The following is a 22,001-nucleotide window of genomic DNA, read 5'->3' on the forward strand; positions in this document are numbered from 1 at the left end:
AATTGGAACACAATAACTGTCCTTCTAATTGAGGTAGAATAATATGTTCAAACTTGGTGTAGGCATTCATTAGGTGAATGCCTTGATGGAGTTTGATGACGAACATTGTCTGCTTACGGTAAGCAGAGATGAGCAATACGATTGGTTGATACTTTGGGGCACGATAACTTTGGTTATAATGAAGTGAGAGCGATGAAACTCTGAATATAGATTCATTATATCATTACCTTGACTAAGTTCGTTGGTGGGAATTTTCTGCTTAGGCTAAGGAGCAATAAGCAATTTGATTGGTCAAGACTTTGGAACATAACAACTCTGCTTTTAATTGAGGTAGAATGTTTAAACTTGATGTAGATGTTCATTGACCGAGTTCAAGCTAAAGCTAATCAATTTCATTGGTCGATGCTTTGGGATAAGATAATCTTGATTCTATCTGATAAAGAGTGATGAAACTTAGTGTATAGTTTGATTGCTCGATACTTTTGAAAAAAATAAATATGCGATTAATTAATATGTGTCATCTTTTTATTTGGGGATATCAGCGGGGACATCAGCCTCACTGTTGGCTTGTTATATTTTCGATGACCTACACTACATGAAGATCTGGCAAGTTGTAGTGATAGGTCGCGTCAGAGGTCATATGAGCGACTTTTGACCCTATGACGTCAGACTTTTGATTAACTAATCAGCATTGGTGTTTCTAATAGATTACCCACTGTTACGTCCAAAACACGCCTAAAGTTACGTCCAAAACACGCCTAAAGCTCGACGTAACAGATCGGTTCATTGGCTAATCCCTAACACCATCTAGTACACGTAAATGGTAACAACTCTTCCAGATCCTAGTGTAATAAAGACAAGTAAAACGAAATTTTGAACTATAAAAAAACAAAACGAAATAGGATCTGTGTTTTAATCAGTTTGTAAGTGTACAAATTACCAAAGAATTAGAACACAATTATGATTATAAAAAATTACTAACCGCAAAATACCAGCAGATAGTCGCAGTAATGCATCCCTGATGCTGTGCATAAATAGCATACTACTAACTGTATTTGATAAATGAACGCCATCGTCCGAGAAAATATGTTGAAGAGGCTGCCAAAGCCCAGCTCTATGACGCCAGAAACTAATAGCAAAATTCGACTCATGGCAGAGTTGCGTCAAATGCAGATTCGTTGACTTAATTGTGTCATTAAATCAACAAATCTCAGCAAAATTTAGCTAACAATGACACATTTAGGTAGGGTGACCCATGTGCCAAAAATTTTCCCTACTAAAAGTGGTACACGACACAGTGAATGTGCACGCTTCAGTGGCTTGTCTAGAAGTGATTTTTTGGCTAGTCACGCACTCTCTATGAGACTATAAATAGCCATCGCACGTGAAATTCTCTACACATATATCAACTATTACAGCCATAAAAAATCTATTATTGACGATTCTGAATAGCAGTAATATATAGCTTTTTGGTTATTACAGCAGCTTTAGAAATTACGTTCGTTTTATTTTTTAAATTGCTTTATCATTAACTATACCATTAGGAGCGACATCTTTTGGTTTAGTACAAATAATATCTCTGAAACACTTGGGTTAGACAGGAACATGATACTAGCAGTAGTTTCATTTAACTTTTTTAAGGTTCTTAAAACATTTGTTGAGTTGCCTACCATGCATGTTTCTAAATTCAGTTTCATGTTCCAGCTTTCTGTCATGTTTCATAAAAAAGTAGTCTTGATTATCCCGGCCTGTCAATAAAACGGAGAATGGTCAGAGACTGGTTAAGCGAGACTAATTTCAAAACCAGGGCAAGTAACCTACTCACTTTTGCTCAAAAGTGCCTGGATGTTATGGATGACACTCTGAACCATTTTTCAGTGTATTATTTATGGATGGTTAAATGGTCATAGTGTAACATTTTTTGTAGAATTTTTGCTCTTGAAATTAATTGTGTTAATTAATATCTTTGGCAAGTTATTAGATTCACATATATGTAGTTCTTGTACCAGTGTTTAAAATTTACGTTGGTCCATCGGCCCGGTGCCGATAAATAACTGGACGGGCCGACATCTTTTTATTTTGAAAATGGCGGGTCGGCCCTGTGAGCCGACTGTTTTTGTCATGGATATTTTGTTCATGGTTCTATCAAATTCTCCTTTGAAAATATTTATATTGCCCCTATTTATATCCAAAATATTTAACAGTATTTCATTACCGGAAATGAAAATAAAATTGTCCACCGAAAGAAATCATCGTTGTAGGAGTGAGGTTGTGCTGTTACGCTTTACGCTAATAGACGATGTATTCATTATGGTTGAAGTGACGTTACCTAATGACTCTATGCTTAGAATTACCTCCCTTCTTAATGTCGTTTGATTGAATAACTTTCACAATTTTCATATTGTTATGGTAGTGTAGGAGTCACCACAGCTTTTTACGGCATTATTATTGATATTAGATTAAATATTTTTATCAATAAAGTCAGTAAAACTATCTGTGTGCTACGGGGATAGCGACATTAATGTCGTTTCACCGTAAGTCGCCAAAGTAACAATGTACACGATTGGCTGTATGAGAATTCTATTTTTATCAACTAATGGGTGAAAGAAATGCATGATCTAATTTATAAGAACGGTAACTCTTATATTGTTTTAATTTGAAGCCGGATATTACCGTTACTTAGCGATAACATAAACGGACGGCCCGGTCCTGCCCTAATACGTTTACTGTAGACGATGTTGTTGAAATCATCCATATTTCTGATGAAGAAAATTGTTCGTCTGACAGTGGCAGCGATATTAACATTGATGAACTGTCTGCATACGAGTCAGATTCATGTGAATCAGATCGAGATTGTCAAGAACGAGATGTAAATAATGTAAACAAACCAAGAAGATGCTCGACGGAGTCAATGATAAATATTAGGCCTAATGACGTTGAAACACTAGTACATCAAGATGATAATTTTGGTACAGAAGACCAATAAGACGACATTTGGATACATGTGAATGATAGGCAAAATGACAGGCCCCCAATCTTACATGATTTTACAGCCGAGTCCGGTCCTGTGTGGAATCCAGAGAACTGTCATGAACCAGTGAAGTATTTTGATAAATTTTTTGAATCAACCAATTTTACAAATAATAAATCTCTTTGGCAGTTTTTTGTAGACGAAACAAACAAATACTTTCAATATAGATATGATAAATATGAAAATATACCGCCCAGATCTAGACTGCATTTATGGATTCCACCTGATGTACATCAAATGAGAAGGTTTATCGGGTTGATCATAAATATGGGCTTAGTACGAAAGCATACGTTAGAACAATATTGGAATGTGAAAGACTTATCCCAAGAGACACCAATATTTAGAAACACTTTCATGTATGAAAGTTTTAAACTACTCCTTTGTTGTTTTCATGTCAGCGACAGTTCGATGGAGCCGAAAAAAGGAACTTTTAATTATAATCCCATTTACAAATTTCAGTCCGTTTTAGACCATTTTAATACATCTTGGGCACGCGCATATCTGCTGTCATGAAACATAAGTATAGATGAAAGCATAGTTGGTTTTAAGGGCAGACACGATCTTGTGAACTACATAAGAATTAAATAACATCATCAGTGGGGACCAAAGGAATATAACCTGTCTGATTCTAGGACTGGATATTTGTATCAGACCTTATACCACACATCAAGTATAAAAACTTCACAATATGGACAGCCGTATGATGTATGTGATAAATTGTTGAGAAACCACGGTGGAAAGTATCATCATTTAATTGTAGACAATTACTATACTAGTATAGACTTATGTAATAATATGTTGTCTAAACAAATATATGTTACAGGCACGGTTCGTTCAAACCATAAGGGATTGCCCCCAGGAATCAAACAAACTTTAAAAAAAAAAAGACGAAGTTATTACTGTACGCAAAGGTCAGTTGTTGGCAGTCAGTTGGTACGATCGCAGACAAGTTAGGTTTTTAACAACGCATGGTTCCGCTAATGATGTCAAGCTAACTAAGAAAGACAACAGACTCGTTCCTCAGTTAGTGAACGAGTACAATCACAGTATGGGAGGGGTTGACCTCAGTGATCAAATGACAGATCATTATGCAGCAGAATTGAGAACTGTAAAGTGCTGGCGGAAAGTTGTCTTCCATCTTATTGACAGAACTCTAACTAATGCATATTTGTGCTATAAGAACAATAAGAATATAAATGGAAAAAAACTAAATCATCTCAACTTCATGATCCAGTTAGTAGACAGACTTATAAATGGCTATAAACAGCCACATAGAAAAATTGGTCGTCCCAGCCTCACAACTCAAAACAGAGTACTTTCTAGCATACAGCATTACTTAGAATCTATTTGTGATAAAAAGCGTAAACAGTGTGTGAGCTGTGCACAATCAAGGGATGTAGGGTTTAAAGGTACGCGTATAACCACATGGTGTCGAGAGTGTGGAGTGGGTCTATGCCGCAGATGTTTTCCTGGTTATCATTTAAACTAAAGGAAACATGTTAATTATTGAAAGATTCAGTGTTTGTGACTATAACTTTTTTGTAAAAGGGTGCCAATATTTTACTACATGTATAAAAAGTTTGTTTTCTGAAAATGGAGAAAACATTTATCATGCTGGATTTTGATTACAGTTACTTGTCAACATATCTAATGAAAATGATAACTGTGTATTACTATAAAATTATCAATTTGCTTAGTAAAGTGAAAATATGAACTTGTGTCGTTTGTAAAAGAGTGCCAATAGTTTGCTGCATGTAAAGCTTATATAGTTTATCTGAAATTAAGAAAACATTTAGTATTACCAATATACTGGTGTGAGTATTATAGCTGCAATTTGATCAAATGACATTATTGATTGTTGATATTTTTTGTAATTGGTGATTGAAAATGTGTTCATTAATTGCAATTGTATTTTACATGTAATGCAATTTTGATTAAATAGTATAATTTGATTGTTGATATTTCTGCAGGTTCGTCTGTTTTCCTTGAAACTGCTGAAAATATGTAGCTAATTGCATTAATACACCTGAATTGTAAGCCTATATGTATTTCACCTGTGATGCAATTTTGATCAAATAGTCTTCTCAACTGAATATTGAATTTATTAAAAGTTGATTTTTTTTTTATCCTGTTGTTTCATTGAAATTGAAGAAATGGTGTACACAAATTTACCTGTAAGTGCAGTTTTCACCATTGTTGTTGCTGTTATAGTTGTTACCATTTGATATATTTTAATTTAAAATGGTTAGTGAAAAAATTGGGGACAAATTGTACATTTTTTAGTACACCTCTATTTAATTGTATTTCCATCTGAGACACTACTTTGACCAAATGATATTATTGATTGTTGATATTTTTTGTAATTGGTGATTGAAAATGTGTTCATTAGTTGCACCTGAATTTCACTTGTAATGCAATTTTGATCAAATAGTATTATTTGTTTGTTGATATTTCTGTAAATTTTTCTGGTTTCTTTGAAACTGCTGAAAAGGTCTATGCTAATTGCTTTAATACACCTGAACTGTAAGTCTATTTACCTGTATTTCACCTGTGATGCAATTTTGATCAAATATTCCTCTCAACAAATATTGATTTATTCACAAAGATTTTGTTTTGTCCTGTTAGGTTTCATTTAAATTGAAGAAATGGTATACACAAGTTGCCTATTTATTCATTACACCTGAACTTACCTGAATTTACCTGTATTTACCTGTAAATGCAGTTTTCACCATTGTTGTTGCTGTTACAGTTATTATCATTTGAAATGTTTTAATTTAAAATGGTTAGTGAAACATTTGGTGACAATTTGTACATTTCTTAGTACACCTCAATTTACCTGTATTTTCACCTGTGATACTCCATTTTATTTTTTAAACTTTTAAAGTGCACATAAGATGGGCCTGGAAACTTTGAGATACGTGTAGCCAATGGTTACTATATCCACTTTACGGCAAGTTCACGCCAATCTGGTTGAAATTAATTCAGTTATCTTCACTCAAAGTCGTAAAAATAGTCCTTCTGTAAAAACGACTTTGCCAATTATCGAAAACACTCTTAATCCCCTCAGACGCCAGTGACGTCACAGTGACCGAATGCATATTCGGAATGTTTATTCCTTAATTACCTATATACAGCCGGCGTGTGTATTCTTTAACGCCTGAAGGATTCCTTAATCCCCCTAATTAAATAAAACAATCGACTACGGAATAATTTGTTTTGTAATTCAATTTAATTTAAGATCCAATTTAGAGTGCCTACAACTTTTAGACTTTGAAGTCTTGAACTCTTAATTAATTTTTTACAATATGGAACTTATTGGACGAACACTTTTAATATGTTACTACTATACGGGGACAGCTATTTGGTTTTTACTGCGAGCACTTCGCTTTTCCACACAAAGTGTAGTGTCGTTAATATCTGTCATTAATTAATCAATCCGACTATAAAAGTTATACAGGCATAAACTAATTTACACGTTGGTGTTAGCAGTGAGTGTTAGTGGGATTAAGAATGTTGATTAGGTAATTATCTTTTTTTACACAGGCCAGATCATACACACACACATTAATTGTATAAAATAATTAAGTTTTACTAATAAGTTGTTTAAAATTACTATATACCCAATAATTATTGCTCAACGGTGTTTTTGTAATCAAGTAGCCTCGTATTATTTGTTGATTGGCGTTTAAACAACATTTAATTGATGGATGGATTAACGTTTTTGATACGATTAGGTTATGTCTAACATCGGTTATCTTCTTTATAATAAAAGTATTTTACAATTGCATTGACAGTTTAATCTCTCGCCAAACGACACCAGGAGCTCCACGAATGATCCCGTGCAATTTTCGCAGCGAAGTTTAACCTCATTTACTACACCCGTAGTACATGGAACGGTACATGATAATAAGATTCCAAGCGTTGATTGGCAGAGAAATGAGTGCAATCTATTGTACATGTTATGCATAGTCATCGGAAAATTCCATATTCACTGTAGTTGTTCTTTATGTATAGAAATGGTTATTATTATTATATATAGCTAATAATGAATATATCGACAAATGACTGGCGCCATTTGTATTTCTGTACTTAAGTTTGGGATATCAAGTATTACAGGGTTATCCAAGTTACCGGTACATGGGCTAATTTCTTGAGTCATCTTCATTTGACACATGGCCTATTTAAACAAAGGCAGCTTAAATTGATCTACGGCATGATACAGCATTTTAAATTCACTCTAAAATATTCCAATCACAAATGTCTAATCTATACCAATGAAAGACGATAATTCGATGATTATGGTTAGGCCAGTCACGTGGTAATTGGACCGCCAATAGACGCTTGTCCAGTTGCCGTGTGTATTGATAGTGCTATATTGTACAGACAGTGAGATATTGTATAGATAATGTATATCCTATGTGTAGTGCCTGTGACGTCACCAGCCAATCAACCGGATTAAGGTCGTAATTGAAAAATCAAAAAGCGTTTTGGCGTGTCGGATACTTAAACGTTAACAGCAGACTTAATTTTAATCAGATTGGTGTGAAATTGCCGTAAAGTTGATATAGTAACCATGGGCTATACATACATGCAATTTAGATTTTTGATCTTACGTGGTCTTTAACTTGTTGTTTCCAAAATTCATTATTTATGTTGTTTTTACTTAAATTAATAAATTTTTGAGAAAACAAAATATTTTTTATCTTGGTTTATAATTTTTACCTGAGCCAAACCTGTATTTACCTGGGTAAAATGTTCCAATTACAAAGTTTTTGCATTTTCAAATAATATGGTGTATAAGCATATGTATCACCAAGTTTGGTGAATTTTGATAACATAGTTGTAAAGATATAATAATTTTAGATTTGATCCTGGCTTCAAATTTATTCACTAAAATTAATTCCCCCACAGTGGTTCACCAGTTGCGAAAAATTGCCCCCTAAAAGGGTTAAACACCGGCAACAAAGATTTGCAGTCATTGGATCTACAGTCGGTTAGTTCATTTAAAATATCATCCAAAAGCAATATTTCTTCAATCCTGATGAAGCATTCAGGCAAAATAGAAGCAGCAAGAATGAGATTAAAATACGCAGAAAAACAAGCGGAATTAGAAAGACAGCAAGCCCAATTGTAATCTGATGTAGAAATTCTTAAAATGAAAGGTGAGGTTGAAGCAGCGGAAGCGGAATTGAATGCGATGAGTTATCAGATGGTGGCCTCTAGGTCGGACATACAGTCCATATCACCAAATCAAAATAAACCGATTAATAAAACACAACAAATTAAAGAATATGTGGAGAATCAAAGACAGTTATTGCAGGAAAATGTAGAAAGTGAATTTAATCATCCTCACAATCCAGTGACACATATGCAAACCCCAAAATCTGATAATGTCAAAGTTAAATGTGCAATTTGTGGTAGAGATAACCGTCCTACAGCGATGCATATTTTCAGGCCAGAAATGCAAAGCGATACAAACCAAAGCACCAGTGCTCATGGCGGGGAGCAAATATTTACAAAAGAAAGGGTATCAACTAAATGTACAAAAGTCTGCGGTAATATTAAATTCGGAAAATCGTGTGCCAAAACACTTATAGTTGATATATATCGTACTGACAATGAACAAAACATAAGAGCTTATGCGATTATTGATGACCAAAGTAACGCTTCCATGGGTAAACCAGAGCTGTTTGACTCATTAGGAATTGTTAATCAACCAGTAACTTACACAATCTCGTCATGCAGTGGACAATCAAAGTCAACAGGAAGACTTTCAACCAGAATAACTGTTAGATCATTAGACAAAAGCTTTAGTTTGACTCATTAGGAATTGTTAATCAACCAGTAACTTACACAATCTCGTCATGCAGTGGACAATCAAAGTCAACAGGAAGACTTTCAACCAGAAATAACTGTTAGATCATTATACAAAAGCTTTAGTTGTGAATTACCATCTGTAATAGAATGCCACGACTTACATAGCAATAAATCAGAAATAGCTACCCCAGACGTAGCTGAACACTTGAAGCAAATATCGTCACACGTTGCGCATTGGATCCGAATAGTGAAATTTTAATTCTAATCGGCAGAGACGGCATAGAAGTTCACCACGTGGAAGAACAAATTATAGGACCTCCAAACCACCCCTTTGGGTTTGGTAATAATTGGAGACGTCTGTTTAGAGAAACTACATATTCCATCAATTATTAATGTTAACAAAACACACATATTGTCAGAGGGAAGAGGAACAATATTTGAACCATGTCCCAATTATTTTACTATAAGGGGACATCACACGTCAGATGGTTTTGAATCACCATCCGACAACATTAGTAGTACAGTATTCTCACGTACCAAAGACGATGAGAAACCAGGCACTTCAAGAGAAAACCGGGAATTCCTACAAGTAATGGATTCCAGTATTCACAAGAACAAAGATGGTAATTGGACCGCACCACTACCATTTCGTTCTCCTCAAATGAGCATGCCCAATAATAGACCGCTCGCATTACATCGTGCTATGTTGTTGGACAATAATCTGAAAAGAAATCCGAATAAACAACACCAGTTTAGATCGTTTATGGATAAAGTATTTAAAAGTGGAGCAGCTGAAGAAGCCCCACCTCTAACTCACAGTAATGGCAATTGTTGGTATTTGCCCATATTTGGAGTATACCATCCGAAAAAACCAGATCAGATACGTGTTGTTTTTGACTCGTCAGCTATCTATGAAAACACCTCACTCAACAAAACATTGGTGACTGGTCCTGACCTGACAAATAACCTCCTGGTTATTTTGTTACGGTTTCGCCGAGATGAATTCGGAATCACAGTGGATATTGAACAGATGTTTTATTCATTTTATGTTAGTGAACAGCACCGTGACTTTCTCCGTTTTTTCTGGTATAAAGAAAACAACCCTCAGAACGAACTGATAGAGTTTAGAATGTGTGTCAATGTGTTTGGAAATAGCCCTTCGCCCGCATTAGCAACATATGGACTCCGTAGAGCCGTGAAAGATTCTCCTTATAGTTCGGACGTAACACAATTTGTAGAAAAGGATTTCTACCTTGATGATGCGCTTACATCCCTACCATCAACTGAACAGGTCGTTGATCCGATCAAAATGGGAACATTCGCCTTCATAAGATAGCATCCAATAGAGAAGTAATTATGAACGCATTCCAACCAGAGGATCTGAGCAAAGATCTGAAGTCTTTAGATCTCAGCGGAGATATCCTACCGACTAACAGCCGAAGTTTTCCATCGACCCATCATTCGAATAGTGTCTTCGGAATGCCTGTTCAAAAACGCAGTAGTAGCTGCACCACTACGAAATGAATGTAACTTATAATGAGCTGGATCAAGACCAACAAAAGATACAAGTTTTTGAAGTGCAGAATTTACAAATGAATATGGAACGGGTGACCCATCTGGGAATTGAAAAAGAGTACCAGAAGTATGCGGATTAAATTGTAAGTAAGTAGACAAAGAGCATGGAGCACAGCAACTCGGGCTGGACGAACATGTACAATTTAAGATAAGTCTGGTCGGGGCAGTTGAATCTTTGTGCTTATAATTCATGAGAGTTATTTCAACAGATTGAATAGCCAAACCGTCAAAATTCAATGAGACATTTCCAGTTAAAATGACATTATGATCAAAAAGTTTGGATTTTGACACTAATTCACCCATACGAAAAAAGCCAGCAAATGCCAAAGTAAAAATAGAATTGAGCAAAACGCGATGGCCATGTAAGGAAATAACTTTTGATAATGCATCAATCAATTTAACCAAGATCTGAAATGTTATAGGGAGTCGATCGTCACTGGATGGGCGAAGTCTCCTAGCTCCGCGCAGCAAGTTTCTCAGCGAAAATGAATTAATAGTATCAGGGTAATTGAATGATTTCTGCACGTAGGCCAAAGCTGAAGCATAAGAACTTAAAGTACTAGGGGCATAGCCCTGTTCGAACAAATAGGCTATAAAGTTCAAAATGACCGAAGGAGCAAGTGGCAAAGGGGGTTTTAGATTGTTAAAAGCACAAAAATACAAAAACCTTGACCATACCTGGCGATAAAAAACCTTTGAGGACGGTGATAAACTCGCGTCAATCAAAGATAAAGCTGAATTACTTAAATATTGATGAGATTCGGGTTGAGTATTTGCGGATGTTCGTCCAACCACGGAGCCATTTGTCGAGCTTCTTTGAACTGAAAACGTGATAATTTATCAGCTAAATAGTTAATTTTGCCTGGAATATGTTTTGCACGCACTAACACGTTATTTGTAAGACAAACCATAACAATACGTCGAATGAGGGTCATAATCTGCGGACAAGTTGAAGTAGCCTTATTGATAGCATGAACAACACCTTGATTATCTGATAACAGTAGTAATTTTTTGTTTTTCAAGGAGCTGCCCCAGTGTTCCAAAGCCAAAGTTATTGGGAAAAGTTCCATTATATTGATACTAAAATTGGAAAATTGATCTGTCCACGAGTCACAGAACCATTCAGTGCCAAAAACTGCAGCATAACCTAAGGTTGATGCTGCGTCAGTATATAATTTCAAATGGTCAGAAGCCGTCCACTCATCCCTCAAAAACATGCAGCGACCATTAAAGTCTTGCATGAACTGAGACCATATATGAAGGTCACAACGTGCTGCATTGGTAATTCTAATTTTATAATACGGTTTCGCAATATTGATAGTGAGATCATACAATCTACGCAAAAAAGTACGACCTGGAGCCACTACTGCAGTCGCAAAATTCAATAGGCCTAAAAGGGATTGAAGGGAACGTAAAGTAATTTTACTTGATTGCAGAGCATTTGATAAAGCTGTACGAATTTTCAAAACTTTATCGTCTGGCAGGCGACAAAACATTTGGCAAGAATCAACCTCAATGCCGTAAATGGTAATGCAAGAAGTAGGAAGAACAGTTTTTGAATGTTTAACTGGAATGTTTAAATATGAAGCAAGATTGAGAAATGCATCAAGTGAATTTTGACATTTGAGCGAGTTAGGTGGACCAATAAAAAAGAAATCGTCAATAAGATGACTTACAGAACATTGGTATTTAGTTTCCAAAACCCAATGAATGGCAGAGCTAAATCGCTCAAATGTTTGACAACTAATGGAGAGACCAAAGGGCAAACACATGTCTGCAAAATAATATAGGGTATCTTCAAGCTGGATTGTAAAACCAAGCAAATTATAGTCATCAGGATGAATAGGAAAAGACGGAATGCATTCTCAATATCTGCTTTTGCCATCAAAGAGTTCTTGCCAAAGGTTTTAACTAACGCAACAACATTGTCAATATTTTCATACGACACTGTTGTGTATATACTATCTATGCCAGAATTTACTGAATTGTTTAGCGGATAGGAGAGGTCATGAATTAGGCGAAAAGAATTGGGTTCATGTTTCGGAACAATACCCAAAGGTGAACAATGCAAGTTAGAGACCGGTTGTGTGAGGGAAGGGCCAAGAATCCTACCAGCCACAAGTTCTGCATTAATTTTATCGACCAAGACTTCTGGTTGATCAAAGCATGAACCATGGTTTTTTGGGGTAGAAGAAATACGGTTACCAGAAAATGGAATACGAAAACCAAATGAAAAACCTTCAACTAAAAATGAGTCTCAGAAGGGCAATATCCTTTTAATACTTTGCATAATCTATCGGGCAGAATTGGGGTTGGTAGGCTTGTTGGCTGACACACCTCGCGAACAAAAGGAATAGCGATGAGTGGGCGGCTGCTGATTATTGTTTTTTGGTTATGGGTAAAAGTGATTGAGGCATAGTGCCTGTTTGAGAATTTGCAAACTGGTGTTGAGTAAAATTTTAATTTTGCATATCAAAATTGGCTTGATCCCGAGAATCGTTGTCCCTTTGTGAAAATTCGTTATCCCTTAAGCCCTGACCGCGTCTTTGGTAATTTGAATTGTTAAATTTGCGTCGATTCTGAGCGGAATAACAATTTATTCGAGAATGGCAATAAATGCCACAGTAGGAACAAACGTGAGAATATTGGCAACCCTGTCGTGTACAACCAGTCAAACTGTTATATTGATAACATACATTAGAGGGAACTGAACCAGATCGGGTTGTAGCAGGTTTTTTGTCAGTAGCTTTTGGGGCTTGACCATGGAGGGTAAGGGCCTGCAGCCAAAGGTCCGAGTGGATTTGGCCCCAAGGGAAAGGAAATGATTGGCGGAGAGTCCTGAATTGCACGTCGTAAAAGTTAAATGGAGCCTGTCCATAAACCCGAGCTAGTTCAGAGATTAAATTATTGTAAACTAACAAGTGAGAAACCTGGTGGGGATATCTTTGAACATAAATATCAGTGAAGATAGCGAAGGACTTCAGCCATTTATCAATAGTAAGTATTTTTGACTCTGAAGGGACTGGTTGTACCAAAAGGGGAGCCAAAGCGTTTTGATTGTTAATACTTAATGAGTACTGGGTTTCGGCAGCAGCTCCAGGAAGAAGAGACGAAAATTCAATGTATTTATCACTCCAAATGTCTTGCTTAATTTTGTCTGACACGTGGAATGACAATGAAATGACGGAAGGAAGGTTAGGAAAATTATTAATACCTAATGGTTGGTTTTGGAAGAGTTGAGCAGCTGGAATATTCATGACTGTGAGGGATGGGACTGGGTTTGTATCAGGACTTGAGCTCTGTAGGTCAGGAGCTGTATGTGATGTTGAGGGTTCAACATTTGTAGGCCTACATGTACTTGTAGAAGGTGCAGAGGATGAAGAAGCTGTGGATGAAGAAGCTGTGGATGTAGATGCTGTGGATGTAGATACTGTGGTATTGCTGGACTTAGAGCATGAGGGTTGGCTAGCTGCTGTAGCATCCATCTTCCTCGACTTCATAACTAGACCTTTCTTCTGTAACTTATGAAGTAAAATATTTGTCAACCTATCTTCAGTGGTTGACATGGGGATGTCCTCATCCACCTCTGAATCATCTTCAACTACTTGGCGTTTCTTTGGTGGCATCCTTTAGAACGTAAAAAGTGAGGAGTCACATTAAAAAACAGCCTCAGAGTGGATCAACATAAAAAATAACGATAGCCCACACAAATAACTAACTAGTACTAAGAAATAAGAACCCAAGTATGCAGGGGTAATAGCTCCAAGTACGCCGGAGCAAAATATTAACAAAACCCCAAGTACGCCGGGGAAAAAACACTGCAAGTACGCCAGAGTCAAATATCAAAATAATAATACAAAACGCCCCAAGTACGCCGGGGAAAAAACGCTCCAAGTACGCCGGAGCAAAATAACACTAAAAAACACCCCAAGTACGCCGGGGGAAAACACTCCAAGTACGCCGGAGCCTGACTAGAAAATTCCTGAGTACACCAGGGGGACCCCAAGTACGCCGGGGTAAAATTAAATTTACTCTCCAAGTACACTGGAGCTAAGCAAAAAATACTTACAAATTACAGACAAAACCTCCTGATAAGACTGAGTATGGCATCACGTATACTTTTAAGATAAAAAGGATATCCCTCATCATTCGACAAATGTACACCATCTGTAGGGTGGAAAAGTGTGTCGCTCTCCACGTCCAGAATGCTAGAGCGATGCTTCCAAAAAACAATTCCATGCTTTTCACAATCCTTCCTTATTAGGCTATTGAATTGTTTAACTAACAAATTAAACGAATCGCATTCAACTTTTCTGGGCATTGTTTGGCAAATTGCAATTCCCTTGGGGTTAAATTTAGACTGGAGGCAACAACAGTATTCAATTATTGCCGCAGATAGAGCTTCCTTTGGAATGCCGTTGGCCAAATCACTGGAACCAAGTTGCACTATTATGAGGTCGGCTCCCAAGAAGTGAGAAAAGTTGGTTGGTTTTTGAATGTCCATACGGTTATATTCATCATTAACTACGTAGAGGCCACCGTAACCACGCACTCGTACAGAAACAAGCCTTTGATCTAGGTTTAAGTTGGCGACATTGTTGGAACTGAGAACCCTATCCAAACGTTTTACATGCGATGTGCCAAATAAAGCGACCACAAAGGGAGAAGGTGGAATCATTTCAGATTCCTTACACTCCACGGAAAACAAACAAGATCCACCGGACGCCATTTTGATTTTAATAAACTCTCAAAACCAAATTATAGAGACGAGATGAAAGAATTACGTTTATAATAAACTCATAACCTTTGTAATAAGAAATTTATAATAATTTCGTATTTTTTGATAAGAAATTTAATCAATTTAAAAGGCGAATTCAAATGGAAATTTCACACTTCGATGGACTTGTTGAGCGGAGAGTAAGGTGACCTAAATACCTTAATATTGTGGGCTGACGTATTGTAAACGACGATGCGAAAGCATACTTAAATTGTATCAGGAGGAAAGGACCGATCCCTTGAGACAAAAGGAGGAACCTCAAACGAAGAAGAAAAAATTTAATCGACTGAACTCAGTGCTGTCAAGAGATTGAATGATCAATAGACCGGGAAAATTGCATTGCATCGATGCAACTTACGCGGCAACTGCTGCGATTGGACCAGCCAAGTGAACACAATTTATGACGTCACAACACAAATCATATAATATTCATTTAAGTTTTGAAGAAATCTGATAAAAATTGTGACCTCTACAGTGTTCACAAGCTAAAAACGTGATTTTTCGTACAATCAGGGGCCATAATCCTTTAAGTTACAGTCCAATACATGCCAATATCGAAAGGAACTGAGATCTTAGGGTGATAAACCTATTTCAAGTTTCACTGAAATCGGATAACATTGTGACCTGTAGAGTGTCCACAAACAAGTGTGGACGGACGGACAGTGGCGACAATAATATACGTCCACATGAAGATGTGGGCGTATAAAAATATGTGACAACTCTTGTTGACTGCCTGGACAATTTAGCTGCTGTGGGCGTATGGTTCGTTGCTTGGCAACCTATATTTTACCAGGTTGCTTATTTTGATTAGCCTGTCCGAACATCCCCTACCTACCCGAGGCGACATGTGCAAAATTACCTGACCTACCATTGTATTAAATGCAATTTTATGCATACAAAGTGAAGCGTAAAACTACGGACAAAGTATTTAGAGTAAAATTGTCATCACGCACTAAATGTGATAGATAACATTCCTGGGCCCTTATTCACAAAAACTTAAACTAAGATACAATCGAAATTTTAAGAAATACTGCAATTCGATTGGCTGACCAGTAAAATCAATTTGCACATATCCAATGAAGCTGCAGTATTTCTTAAAATTTCGGTTGTAACTTAGTTTAAGTTTTCGTGAATAAGGGCCCTGGTTTTACACTATCGCCCCTTTAAGGCGCTATGAGGTAAGTTAAGCTTAAAATAGCATTTTTTGCATTCTGACATTTCATTGGTTCGAGTAATTCTGGCGGGATTGGATGGCCGAATGGTTAGCACGTGCGTGCTGCGCTGTATCATACGGTCTGTCATTGAGTCAACTGGCAGGGTTTCGATACCCCGGTTGTATGTGACAAGGAATAGGGTTGCCTGTCCAACCTCGTGGGTTTTCTCCGGGTCCTCCGGTTTCCTCCCACTGCTAAAGACCCCTACGCACAAGCGTGTTAGTCCCGAAATGACCTAGTTTGTGTCGAGTGGAAGTTAAACCCCATTTCTCTTTATGTCCAATTCGAGAGCAGTAGAAAGTTTCTGCTTGTCGAGCTCATTGTTGAAGTTGTCATCACGAAAATGAAGCGTGCAGGACGACTTGTGAAAATACACAGTGTTTAAGGTCATGAGGCGATGAAGCCTATTGATTTTCAGCGATTTGCGATAATTACTGCCAGTGTTATGGCCCTTGATCACTTCAAAAAATCTTGTAAATGCTCTAGAGGCCAAAGTGAATATCCGATCGACTTTAAATTTATACACAGTGTTTAAGCTCTTGTCGTCGCCCTTGTCTGTCCAGACGTCTTTCCGTCCACAATTGTTTGTGGACACTCTACAGGTCACAATTTTTATACACCCACATTGAAATGTGGTTGTATATTGTCGCCCCCGTCCGGCATCCACAATTGCTTGTGGCGCTTTAGAGGCTAAAGTTAATATCCGATTGACTTCAGATTGATGTACAGAGTTTAAGGTCTTGAGACGGAGAAGCCTATTGATTTGATTATAAACAGTGTTTAAGGTCATGAGACAAAAAAGCCTATTGATTTTCAGCGATTTCTGATAATTACTACCAGAGTTATGGCCCTTGATCACTTTGAAAAATCTTGTGGACACTCTAGAAGCCAAAGCTAATATCCGATTGACTTTAAATTTATACACAGTGTTTAAGGTCATGAGACGAAGAAGCGTATTGATTTTCAGCAATTTCCGATAATTACTGCCAGAGTTATAGCCCTTGATCACTTAAAAAAATCTTGTGGACGCTCTAGAGGCCAAAGTTAATATTCGATTGACATTAAATTTATACGCAGTGTTTGAGGTCATGAGACGAAAAATCCTATTGATTTTCAGCAATTTCTGATAATTACTGCCAAAGTTATGGCCCTTGATCACTTTGAAAAATCTTGTGACTGTCTAGAGACTAAAGTTATCATCCGATTGACTTCAGATTGATACACAGAGACAAACAAGTATACAAAAAAAAGTAAAAATATGCAACAGTTCTTGTTGACTGCCTGGACGATTTAGCTGCTGTGGGCCTGTTTCGTTGCCTGGCAACCTGTCTTAATACCTTTGATCACTGTCCAAAGTTTTAGCGAAGACCCCAGATTTAACGAAGCGCTGTCATGTTGCTGTACTTGGGATAGATTTGATTGAACCGGAAGAATACACACACTCCCTCAAAAGCCCAAGTATCAGAAGCCAATCCAGCAATGGACAGAGAGGGATTTCTCTGACCATTACTTCAGGAATATGGCCTTAGTATGAGATCAGAACCTCTCGGATAAGCTTCAGTTGAGACAAAGCTGCTGTGTGGACATATTCCCCCCTTTGCGTGGCTATATTTCTGTTTCCGTAATTAAATGTTCAATAAACAATTTGAGTACGCTTTAGCATAGATTAGACAGTAAAAAATTAGATATTATCTAAAAAATTATAATGACCATCAGCGGCTTTATATTGATTTTTTCCTGGAAAAGACATGTTTTCACCAAATTCTATATTTTCCCGGTATATTAATCCTATTAATTTATAATAATTGATATATTTGTGATATTTCCAGGTTATATCTAGAATATATTTTTGTGCCAATCGGTCATGGTCTGGTAAATTAACGGCTAATGAATTACGGAAAAGTAATTTTTTACAAGTAAGTTTTATGTACATCAAAAAAGTTGCTTACTAAATCTATTTCGCATCTAATATGATTTTTATATGCCAAAATTGAAATTTGTCGTATATTGTTGTCGCCCTACCTGTCGGTCCATCCGGACAGCCGACTATAGTTAATATCCGATTGACTTTAAATTTATACACAGTGTTTAATGTCATGAGACAAAGAAGCCTATTGATTTTTAACGATTTCAGATAATTACTGCTAAAGTTATGACCCTTGATCACGTTGAAAAATCTTGTGGGCGCTCTAATATTCGATTGACTTTAAATTTATACACAGTTTTAATGTCATGAGACGAAGAAGTCAATTGATTTTTAACGATTTTCAATAATTACTGCTAGAGTTATGGCCCTTGATCACTTTGAAAAATATTGTGGATGCTCTGGAGGCTAAAGTTAATATCCGATTGATTTTAAATTGATACACAGTGTTTAAGGTCATGAGACGAAGAATCCTTTTGATTTTTAACAATTTTCAATAATTACTGCTAGAGTTATGGCCCTTGATCACTTTGAAAAATATTGTGGATGCTCTAGAGGCTAAAGTTAATATCCGATTGACTTTAAATTGATACACAGTGTTTAAGGTCATGAGACGAAGACTCCTTTTGATTTTTAATGATTTTCAATAATAACTGCTAGAGTTATGGCCCTTGATCACTTTGTGGATGCTCTGGAGGCTAAAGTTAATATCCGATTGACTTTAAATTGATACACAGTGTTTAAGGTCATGAGAAGAAGAATCCTTTTGATTTTAATGCTTTCCGATAATTACTTCCAGAGTAATGGCCCTTGATATTAAATGTTTTGTATACTAAACGTTGGTATAGGGAAGAACTAGAACCCAAATGATTTCTGATAATTACTTAAAGTAGCTAAGTCTCTAACTCAATATCATCCAAAATCTTCAACATTGAAAACACGATTTATTTGTCAAATTAAATCAACATTCATGTTGTGATCTTACCGGAAAAAGATGGGCTTTTGATATCCAATATTTAAGACAAAATAAACATTTTACCATTGGTAAAGAAAAAAATATGTGACAACCCTTGTTGACTACCCGGACGACTTAGCTGCTGTGGGCATATGTTTTATCATTTAAAGGCGATTGTCCATTTGTTTCTTTCTTTTAACAAAAATAAAATAATGATAACGACTTTTAGAAAAATTTTGCAAACATGCTTGGAACCACTAATGATTTTGTTTAGAATTGAAATGGAATAATTTTATGTTTTTATACGCCCACATTTTCATGTGGACGTATTATGCCGTCGCCCCTGTCTGTCCGGACGTCTGGACGTCCGTCCGTCCACAATTTGTTTGTGGACACTCTAGAGGTCACAATTCTTATCCGATTTTGACGAAACTTGAAATATAGGTTTATCTCCAAAAGATCTCGGCTGCTTTTGATATTGGTATGTATCGGATCAAAACTTCCTGAATTATGGCCCCTGATTGTACGAAAAATCGCGTTTTTAGCTTGTGGACCCTATAGAAGTCATAATTTTTATCCGATTTTAAAAACCCGTATTATTCTATCACCTTTACACCCTAAGGACGACTGATTTCGAATTTCTTGAAAATCGGCCCAAAAGTGACAGACAAAATGGCCGCCGTTCGTTCTCAAATAGCGTAAAAATATGGTATATCAAGGTTGTGGACCCTATAGAGGTCACAATTTTTATCCGATTTTGTTGAAACTTGAAATGTAAGTTTATAACCCAAAGATCTCGGTTCCTTTAGATATTCGCACATATTGGACGGTAATTTCCTGAATTATGGCCCTTGATTGTACGAAAAATCACTTTCTTTTTAGCTTGTTCTCTATCTGTCTCTCGAAAATGTGGGCGTATCCTGCCTGGCAGCCGCTGGTTCAATATAGTAACATTTTATGACCTGACATGTAATCTTATTATGTTTTTATACGCCCACATTGAAATGTTGTCGTATATTGTCGTTGCCCCCGTCCGTCCGTCATCCACAATTGCTTGTGGACGCACTAGAGGCCAAAATTAATATCCGATTGACCTTAAATTTATACACAGTGTTTAAGGTCTTGAGACGAAGAAGCCTATTGATTTTCAGCGATTTCCGATAATTACTGGCAGAGTTATGGCCCTTGATCACTTTGAAAAATCTTGTGGACGCTCTAGAGGCCAAAGTTAATATCTGATTGACCTTAAATTTATAAACAGTGTTTAAGGTCATGAGACGAAGAAGCCTATTGGTTTTCAGCGATTCCCGATAATTACCGCCAGTGTTATGGCCCTTGATTTTCAACAATTTCCGCTCTAAAGGCTAAAGTTATCATCCGATTGACTTCAGATTGATACACAGAGTTTAAGATCTTGAGATGAACAAGTATATTGATTTTCAATAAATTTTGAATCCATGATATTAAAAGTTTTGTATACAAATTCTAATGGTTTTCTGATAAGTACTGCTTGAGTTGTTGCTCTTAATCAGATTTTAGTGTATTATAAATGTTTCATTACCGAAAAAAGTAAGAATATGTGACAACTCTTGTTGACTTCCCGGACGATTTAGCTGCTGTGGGCGAATGTTTCGTTGCCTGGCAACCTATCTTTATTTTCAGACATTAGAAAGATTAGAAGAAGACGATGATATAAATCAAGTTACAGATTATTTTTCTTATGAACATTTTTATGTTATTTATTGTAAATTTTGGGAATTAGATAAAGATCATGATTTATATATAGATATGAAAGATTTATACCGACACAATGATCATGGTAGGTTAATAATTATTTTTAAACACCCACATTTTCATGTGGTTAAAAGCAAAGTCATTGGTATCACAAAACCATCTTTAATATCATTGTAGTTGTGTTCTCTGAGGAAGTAAGTTGTTAGATGCTATAAAGATGGTATTGTGATACCTATGACTTTGTTTTTAACCACTCCTCCTATTGGTGTCACTGTATCAGGTTTATTATGATTTGGATCCCATCAAAGTTTATTTTATTAAAATCAAATGGTTTTGGATTCCTCTCTCTCTATTTTTATTTGGATTCACATTTTCATGTGGATGTATTATGCTGTCACCCTTGTCCTTCTGAACGTCTGTTCAGATTTTGTTTGTGGACACTCTACAGATCACAGTTTTTGTTTGATTTTGACGAAACTTGAAATATAGGTTTATATCCCCAAAATCTTGATTCCTTTTGATATTGGCATAAATTGAACTGTAACTTCATGGCCCCTGATTGTACGAAAAATCACTTTTTATCATGTGGACAATCTAGAGGTCACAATTTGTATCCGATTTTAATGTGTCTTACACATACATTATGCAAGATCTAAATCTGCCTATTGTAGGTCTTTCTTTAGGCCTGAAATGTTATCTAAATTATTAATTAGACATTAATTAACTTATCCAAACCATAATCAACTCTCGATAGGTTCCGATTTGCTGTTCAACTTTCATTCATAATTAAATCATGAAATGGATAATCAAGACTATGTTTTATATCCTACCAACTTTAGTAAAGATGATAGAGCCTAGGCCGAAAATTCAATTGCTAAAATCTGGGTTCATAGTGGATCAATTTGACTAAAATTTCCAGCAAATTCCCTTTACAGTATCTAGTTTTTATACGCCCACATTTTCATGTGGACGTA

At 36.4% G+C, this 22,001-nt stretch overlaps 1 protein-coding gene across 7 annotated transcripts in view; it reads left to right on the plus strand.

The window, feature by feature from the left end:
- LOC126808777 (serine/threonine-protein phosphatase 2A regulatory subunit B'' subunit beta) overlaps positions 1-22,001 on the plus strand; it is a 281,556-nt gene that overhangs the window by 167,099 nt on the left and 92,456 nt on the right. For all 7 annotated transcript variants that reach the window (XM_050533746.2, XM_056101922.1, XM_050533748.2 and 4 more), the window contains 2 exons: positions 18,244-18,330; positions 20,956-21,112. In XM_050533746.2, coding sequence (XP_050389703.1) covers positions 18,244-18,330; positions 20,956-21,112 — 244 coding nt within the window. The remainder of the gene's footprint in view (positions 1-18,243; positions 18,331-20,955; positions 21,113-22,001) is intronic.

The sequence above is a fragment of the Patella vulgata genome, chromosome 1 (assembly GCF_932274485.2).
Source record: "Patella vulgata chromosome 1, xgPatVulg1.2, whole genome shotgun sequence".
NCBI lineage: Eukaryota > Metazoa > Mollusca > Gastropoda > Patellidae > Patella > Patella vulgata.